The sequence below is a fragment of the Octopus bimaculoides genome, chromosome 2, assembly GCF_001194135.2.
Source record: "Octopus bimaculoides isolate UCB-OBI-ISO-001 chromosome 2, ASM119413v2, whole genome shotgun sequence".
Taxonomy (NCBI): Eukaryota; Metazoa; Mollusca; class Cephalopoda; order Octopoda; family Octopodidae; genus Octopus; species Octopus bimaculoides.
The window spans coordinates 66000243-66008999 of NC_068982.1; the positions used below are offsets into that span (position 1 = coordinate 66000243).

General features: G+C 35.6%; 1 protein-coding gene across 1 annotated transcript; it reads right to left on the reverse strand.

Moving 5' to 3' along the window:
* Positions 1-1638: 1638 nt before the first annotated feature.
* LOC106872856 (uncharacterized) lies at positions 1639-3609 on the reverse strand. Its single transcript, XM_014919995.1, has one exon. It carries the CDS (start codon positions 3295-3297, stop codon positions 2662-2664), a length of 636 nt encoding a protein of 211 aa, XP_014775481.1. The 5' UTR covers positions 3298-3609; the 3' UTR covers positions 1639-2661.
* Between the last annotated feature and the right edge of the window lie 5148 nt (positions 3610-8757).

Below are 8757 nucleotides of genomic sequence, written 5' to 3' on the forward strand. Positions count from 1 at the left end.
ATAAATATATATATATATATATGTGTGTGTGTGTGTAAGTGTGTGTGTGTGTGTGTGTGTGTGTGTGTGTGTGTATATGTATATATATATACATGTAGTGACTTCGTGCAGGTATAGCGTGGATTCGATGCTCGATAGCCAAATTTCACTTAACAGTTCAACACCATTTTCTCACGGTAAAACAATAGTTTTTCTGCGAGTGACAGCTGTTACATTTGCCAGATGCCTTCGCTAAGCAGAATAATGTCTTTGCCACTTGACCGTTCTAACCTCTTCTAGGCCACCAAAAGCTAGAATAGAGATAACATAACGCCTAGAATTTGGTAAGGCAAAATCAGCTAGTGAGAGCGACCATCAGTTGGTGAACAGAGAGCAACGAGTCATGGTCACAAGCAGGCAGCCACTAAAGAGAAACGGCCGGAGGGAGAAAGAAGGTTACAACCAACCAATTATGAGACACAACTTCCTTCGACTCTATAACTTTCACTTGCTCACTTTCTTTTCTCTTCCGACATCATGCCATCACTATCTATGGTTTACTACTACAATAAGAACGTGTACACACATACCGGCCAAAATTAACTCTTTTTGCCTCGGACGTTTTTCCATTTACTAATTATACATACCAACACGTCGTGGTTTTGGATATATATAAAGTAACGGTAAATAAATATTTCTTTACAACTTCGATCACTGTTCTTCTTTCATCTTGCACATCTGCAACAGCAATACCTGTTACAATCGCTAACTGCCAACTCCATCATATACCATAAAACCAACCGTTACATACACACACACACACACACACACACACACACACACACACACACACACACACACACACACACACACACACACACACACACACACACACACACACACACACACATAACATCGTTGCTTATCAATGGTTAAAAGCATGATGGAGAAATTTTCTCTGGAGATAGAATGTTTGTTCATTCACAGATGAATTGAATTCTGTACAATAGAGTGGTTTTTCTGCAGTCGTTGTTATTGCTATAGACAGTAATGAAGTATATAATCGATCATGTGATACAGTCAATTCCACTTAATTGCATAACATTGGTGATTGAACGTCTTATGCAGTTAACCGGAGTATGCAATTAACCAATTTTGACTAATAAACGATAAATTACGATACTTCAAAATATTGTCATTTGTTGTTTAGCTCCAGGTCAAGCTTTAAGGAGTAGATTTATAATTAAAGGTTTTCCAATGAGGACTATCTTATTTATTTAGTACCTAGAACTTTAAAAGCATATATATATTCCAAAGGTATAATTAATTCGTTTTTAATTCATTTTTATACAGCTTCTGTCTATTTTACAGTTTTTGCACAGTTTACAAACTATTGCGCACAGGGTTTTAAACACTTGTCATTCATTCACACACGAATATTCAAGCTAACTTCATAATAAAATCTAGTATATTCAGTTTCATTAGGCGACCGAATCTTAGTTGCTGTTGGAAATAAGTTCATTTTTGGTACACAGTGAACATCTCTTGGATTAAAGTAACTAAAAGCAGGACGTAATATTATATAGTGTGATAGCAAAAGGAAATCATTATCAAACTGTTTTAAAAGAACAGAAGGTTCACTTAACTCGGAAACTATAATGGCCTCTGAGATTCGAATTTAATCACGAAATCAATTATTTTCTTTTATAATAAAATTTTCTGTCACTTTCTTTGACTATGGTTCAAGGTATTATCTGTAATTTTCAATGTTCCCAGAAACTTGCAAGAATATAAACATCAGGATTAAACGATCGGTCTGCCAACATCTACAAGTTAATCGTCTGCCATGTCATATAAGCAAACAATATTCAAAGAACTAAATTCTTTATAACCACGTTGTCTAAGATTCTCAATAACCTTTTGGCTGTATAGTATATTGTAAAATAATACATTGCATGAATTCAAGAGTCCTTAAAGTCCTTATAGAAAAGCTTCTAATACAACTTTCATCTCTATTTCACTTATGGCGTGGTTTTTCGTTTTTTCTATCTTCGTCCATAAAGAAAATGAAATGATTCACATTTCATAAGCCTTAACATTTCTGGTAGACCATTGCTAGTATATTTATTGATGTAATTTGAAATCCGCCTTATGATTTCTGGAAATTGACAAATGGTAAAAACAAATCAGATTAATACCGATCGAAACTTTTCAAATCGTCCAGATTTCGAAATGGAAGGTGTAAACATTACTTGCTCGATCTTACATGAAGTCTTCTGAAAGAATTAACACTATATTTTGAGGGGCATGAAAACTTTACGTTTCTTCTTTTATCGGAGAAAACGAAAACAAAAAATTTTAAAAACAGACACTCCTTAGTAATCTAAAGACTTCGCCCCACAAAGTTACCTTTCGATTACCAAAGTATCCGCACTGTCTTGTAATCAAAATATCCATAACATCTAGATATTTCACGAGAATTAAAATATCCACAACGTCTAGATATTTTTCAATATTGAAAATATCTTCAACGTTCAGATTATTTCTTGATATTGAAAATAACCACAATGTCTAGATATTTCTCGGGAATCAAGTATCTAACAACGTCTAGTTCCCGGTTCTCAAAGAATCCGCAATGTCTGAATACTTGTCGATAATGAAAGTATCCACACTGGGTAGCTTTCAGAAGAATTTCAAGAAATTACCACGTGAAAATGGTGGGGCATAATCTGTATTATCGAATTGATCACAAGGAACAATCCTATCAAAATGTGTTCCTTCTGTATGACATAATAGTATATATGATTTGTCATTTTTCGGAGACTTCGTGGGTTTAAAATGATACCATTGGTATTTTTTGTTTATAACAGGCGTAAAAAGGTAAATAGTTTCCCCTGTAAATTGAGCAGCTGCAAATACCTCCGCAGTAGTAGCCCAAACTTTGTTCATACGCATTTTATCTACATGTTCTTCTATACTTTCATTATCGTCTAAAAACTTTATGTAATGTAGAGGCTTCGTTTCTATTAGATCGACTATTTTGTTCCTGTAGGATACATGATGTTTTTCAGCTCCTGATATTTCTTTACTCAGAGCTCTAAAAAAACAATTGCCATCTCCCGATATAAAGTCGATTCGACGTTCAATTTTAGCTAAAATACGTTCCAGCTGGATGTAAGATTTATCCCTTGGTGGGATTCGAATTTTTGAGGAATTATGTGATGAACCAGACGAGTTTTCTGATGCCCGCCCAATTGAACTGGAACGGTGTCTTCTTTTTGTGGGTATGTCGCATTTAGTAGCCTCTCTTCGTTTCATTGAGTATATTTAATCTTGTTTGCCGTCTTCTGTTGCTAGCTTAAAAGACAAAGCTAGTTATGACGAAAGAACCATTAATTTTTCTAACCAAAGGGGAAATTATTATATTGCAAGACTCGTTAATCAAGCCCAATATATTTCAGGTAAATTACAGTTCTTTGCTGATAAACCTGTCACAAAATACTCTTTGGCATTGCCCGAATTAGCTACCATGACTTACTTTCAGACCATGGTTTTTCAAGCTAATCGCCATTAACTAGTGATATCATTCTTCGTTACATTGCAATTGTGAAGAAACGTCACAATATGTCGATTATGTCTAATTTACGTCACATTGTGAATTTATTTATTAAAAAATAACACTTGTTTCAAATATGTCATATTTCTTCGATAATCTCATAGTTTCTCGACTTTGATTGTTTGGTCAAATGTCCCATTAAGTTATTGTCCGCCTAACACATATTCACGATATAAAATACACCATTTGGATTGAAAACTAATTGGTTTTACCGTCATCATTGGGGGTTTTTTTGTCATTACTAAAAAAAACCCCAAAAAACTAAATTCTCGTTTTCATTATTGAATATTTTTTTACAACTTCGATTATCGAGATAACGAGACTTGGTAATGTATTTACAAACAACACATACCTAAATAACCAGAATTTTAAAACTATTCAAAATAAAAATGCATTTTCACAAGAGTTGTTGAGACGACAAGGAATATGTTAAGACTAAATATATACATATTTCAAGTTAATGTTCATATTATTCACGTTTGTATAACTAGGCACAATATTATTCACGTTTGTATAACTAGGCACAAAGGGTTTCAAAATTTATGACGATTTACTCAGCATGTTTATTAATATCTGCAGTGTACACTGTTTGTATATGTAAGTACAGTATTCTGTTTTACCGTTTGTACAAAATTTTAGTGGACCCCAGATACATTCGCACACATACGCGCGCACGCGCACATACATACTAACATATACACACACATATAAATGCATACATACATACATACATACATACATAGAGAAAGAGGATAACTATGGATAACTACTTCGAAACCATCAGCTTTTATACCCAGATTATAAATTCACATTTATACCAATAATGATTGGCGTACTTGATTTTGTTAATAAATGCCAAAGTGACAATTTGAAAAAGCTAGAGTTGCCAGATAAAAAAAATATGAACCACCTACCTCGCACATTAAAAATGCAATCTATTAGCGGAACAGTAAAGATATGCAAAACTTTTCTCAAGTTCAAAATGTGACATTGTTTTTGTTATCTCCATTCCAACGTTGAAGGGTTATATCTTTTTTAGAATTTTTCTTTACAGGAAGAATTCAAATACTTAAAAACAGAAGAGAACATATTCAGTTTTTTTTTTGTACTATACTAAAAAAAAAAATATTGTTTATTGAGCACGCACATTGGTTTCTGCCTCAGAATGCATTAAAAAAAAAATTATTTTAGAAAATGATCTATAGCTAGTCCTGACTACAAAATGCATCAACAAACACAGTCGTTAATGTGTCTGTTGATGCACTTCGCAATGAAGTGGTGTAGTTAAATAAGGAAGACCTGAATTCCTGCGAAATTCCACCATCGGATCTGATGATGGTTTCGTTGGCTGAAACTTCGGTGTTACTGTCAATATTATTCATGTTAAAGAATAACGTGCGTGTGCGTTTGTGGTAAGAAATGCAGAAAACAATGGTGGTATTCTTATGCTTTTGTAACAATAATTGTTAGAGTCGGAGGTTACCAATTGTAACGGTTATAAGAAGAACGAAGAACAGTGATCGAAGCTGTAAAGAAATATTTGTTTACCGTTACTTTAATAACTGCCATACCACGACGGGTAGGTTAGTGTAATAGTATAACACAGTTCGTAAAGCATGCAAGGTAAAAAAAGTTAATTTCGGCCTGTATATGTGTGTACACAATCTTGTAGCAGTGTATAGGCAGAGATATGGTAATGTTACAGAGAAAAGCAAGTGAGCTAGTGAAAGTTATAGAGTCGATGAGGTGCAATAATTTGAATTAATTAAAATACAGGTATAATCGGTACAAGATTTTATTCTTTCGGTAAATATTTCGTACCTGTGTGGAATAATTTTTTTTCACATTTTTTTTTCGGCTGCATTCAACGTAGCTGACCTCCAAACCCGCCGCAAGCCACTTTTTTTTCGGAAAAGAAAGGTAGGGACCTCGAAGTTTCCCATCAAGAGAATTTTGTTTCACGGGTCTTTTTTTCTTTTCCAGGTTATTCTGCATGCTTTCAACAAATGTGATATCGAAATCACGCGTAAACGGCTCTTTTTACCAGAAAAGAAAAGATTTGGTTGCTATTTCTAGCATGCCCTGTTACCATGTAACAGCTATTTGCGTTCACACCGAAATATTTATCAACTTTTTTCCTTCCATTTATTTGACAAGACAAAGAAATTTCCCGCTGTCTTTGCAAGCAACAAGCGGTAGATTTGGTTTCAAATCCAGGTAGGGATAAACGAGGTCCCACAAGTTATTCATAATAATAAGTGGCGTTATATCGGGGTTGACAGAATAATGCGTACAGTATTAAATATGCTAAGACAAACTGAAAACAATAGAAACTTTTAAACGTTTACCGGTTTTTATGAAATTTTTTGGTTAACGGAAGCTAAATGTAACGGAAGTTAATTAGTCTGATAATGATTTTCAATGTTAACTTAAAAGTTAAATCGTTACCGAAAATGTTGACTTCGTTAATTAACGATTAACGGACTTACGCCATTTATGGATGCACGGTCAAATGTGATTGACGGTGGACGTATATTATCAAATGTAAATAGATAATTTATTAACAACAGATAAATTTATTTAATTTGCAATGGCATACCTAGAGTGTGTGTCACCCGGGACAGCCGTTGCGTTTGCCTTCCCCCTCCCCATTCGGAACCCTCACAACTTATACAGTGAATAAAAGTGCCCTCCCATAAAAGCGCAGCCCGATTTGGGGCCTCTCCTTCCCAGCTATGCTACTGTTCATTTGCGCGTTTGCAGCATATATCTAACATACACAGGACGTACGATTCTGCTGTAATTTATCTTGTTTTCATTAAATTCAAGCGCACTAGGAGGCTGTTACTCAGTCGAAGCACTGTCCTATTTTATGACTTTCAAATATTTTATAACGAGTGTCAGTAGAGTTGACATTTAAAATAACTTTTGTGAAAGCGATATCTATCATAAAACGAAATGCATTAAGTTAACGAGTGAATCTACGTGGTTGCCTTACCAACAAGAAATAACAACCGAATCTCCCTCAAATCACACCCAGTTGTCTAAAAAGGGGTGGGAAGAGCACAATAAATATCTCTGATCATGGCTGAGACCTCTTTGATCATAGGTCTGTTCAATCAAAGCTGACCTGGGGATAGACAACAACCAGTACAGCAAACAACTAAATACATTATTGTACTGTAAAAGAACACTATAAATAAAGGACACTGCTGTCATTTATACTTTCAGAAACTAGGTGGCGTTGTCTTTACTTTCAATATTAACTCCCGTTACTCTTCAGATTCTAATGATTAACATTCTCTATTCTCTACTCACCTTCCCACTATTTTTAAACTCTCTCTTTTCCCTATATCGGAAATGTATAACTTACCAAACAAAAATAGAAATGTTTCCTGTCGATTTTTAAATCTGCAGTAAAAATAACCCACTCCAGCGACTTTTCAAACTCTGCCATAACCATATTGGTTATTGAATCTTAACTCACTGATGACGGAGAGGCAGAATGTCAGTCTTAGTTTTCTGTTTATAATTCCTTCCAGAATTATTAGCCTCTGTTTTCTATTATGATTCCATCCATATCTAGAATACCTATTAAGGAATATTAATCGATCCAGGGATCCTTTCCTTTTGGCCGGCACATAGAAAAAATAATTTTTTGTAACTAAACACTTTCAAATTTCGTATACTGGTAGAACGTGTCATTTAAAACATCATTTACTCTTGGCGTTTTTAAGAAAATTCTTTATTTTCGAAGTTATTTCGTGTTAAAGTTGTCGTATTTCGGTAATTTCAACCAATCAATGACGTCTATTGAGGTGAAAACAATTACTGCTGTGGTTTGTCAACAAGACGTTCTGCGTGGAACTCTTCCTTCCACCCTGACAGTCATAGATGTTTCTTCTATAGTAATTGTTTCCGTGATCTTTTCTAGCGTTCTCCAGTTGACACACTCTTTTTTCTTGGCCTGGAGCACCACTATGTTGTCCTCATTACCAAAGAGGACCGCATCTGCCACCCAGGTCACATCAATTTCCGGTGGGATTCCTTCAACCGTGACCTTTGTTGCTCTCATGCCTCTATATGTGGGCAACAGAACCCCTTCTTCGCTCCGAATTGTCGTCGCTGCATGTTTCCTTGCTGCTGCTGCATTACGAAACCTTACTTCCACTGTTCCAAACGTTGAACCTCTAGTCAGGTATATTATGTCGTCCCAAATCTGCCTTAACGCCTTCCACTTGTTCTGTCGTGACGACGTCTATTTTCCTCTTATTTATCGAAAAGGTTCGATAGATTATCGATTTTTCCCTTATTCCGTTTTTAACCTCAGGGGCGACAGCTTCACTTCGAACCCATCTCGGTTCATTTCTCCTTTGTGTCTTCCGAATTCCCAGATATTCACTTCTGTCTCCTTACACCTTGCTGCATCAGCAAAATTTCTCTTCTCTGTTCTCAGTTTCTGGTCCATTGTCTCAACAGCCTCTAGCAACTCCTCCTCGGACGATGATATGTCTGAGTAACTATAACTATTTTCAGACATCTTTTAACCAGTCTCTTCTCTTACGAGAAGAGAAAGCACAAACAAACACACGCAAAAACCCAAACCGCTACAAAGCAGCATAAATAACTATTCAAACAAAAACCACCGACGCAAAACTACAACTGACACTCACTGATTAGATTTTGGGATCTGTTTTTTCATTACCCATGCGGGCTAACATAGAGGTGACAAAACAATACATGTAGGACATAAAACATATATAAAAGACTAGCAGAAATACCCGGCTTTGCCCGGGTTAAAGAGAATAATGAAATCTAAAAACGCCGTCTAGACTACGCAACCCTCAACTGTTAGTAGCTACGATACCATATTTCTACATTAATAACTCTCCAATCCATGCCAGCATGGAACATAGACATTAAGTGGAATGCCAGTCTCTCATCTGGGAAGGCCTTGAAATCAATGTTACCAACTGGGGACTATGTGTGTCGCAGTGATAAGAAAAAGACTCAAAGGAGGTCTGCAACGAAATAATTTTACTCAACACTTTGCAAGTGAATCAGTGGAGGCAAAGATGCGTCTCATTTACTTGACAATTTATGCACCACATTGCGGAAATCACAATGTAAGTATATCTGAAAGGGTAGTCTTACACTGTTGT

Coding starts and splice junctions, on each gene's coding strand:
- LOC106872856 (XM_014919995.1), bottom strand. CDS start 3,297: ATGAAACGAAGAGAGGCTACTAAATGCGACATACCCACAAAAAGAAGA.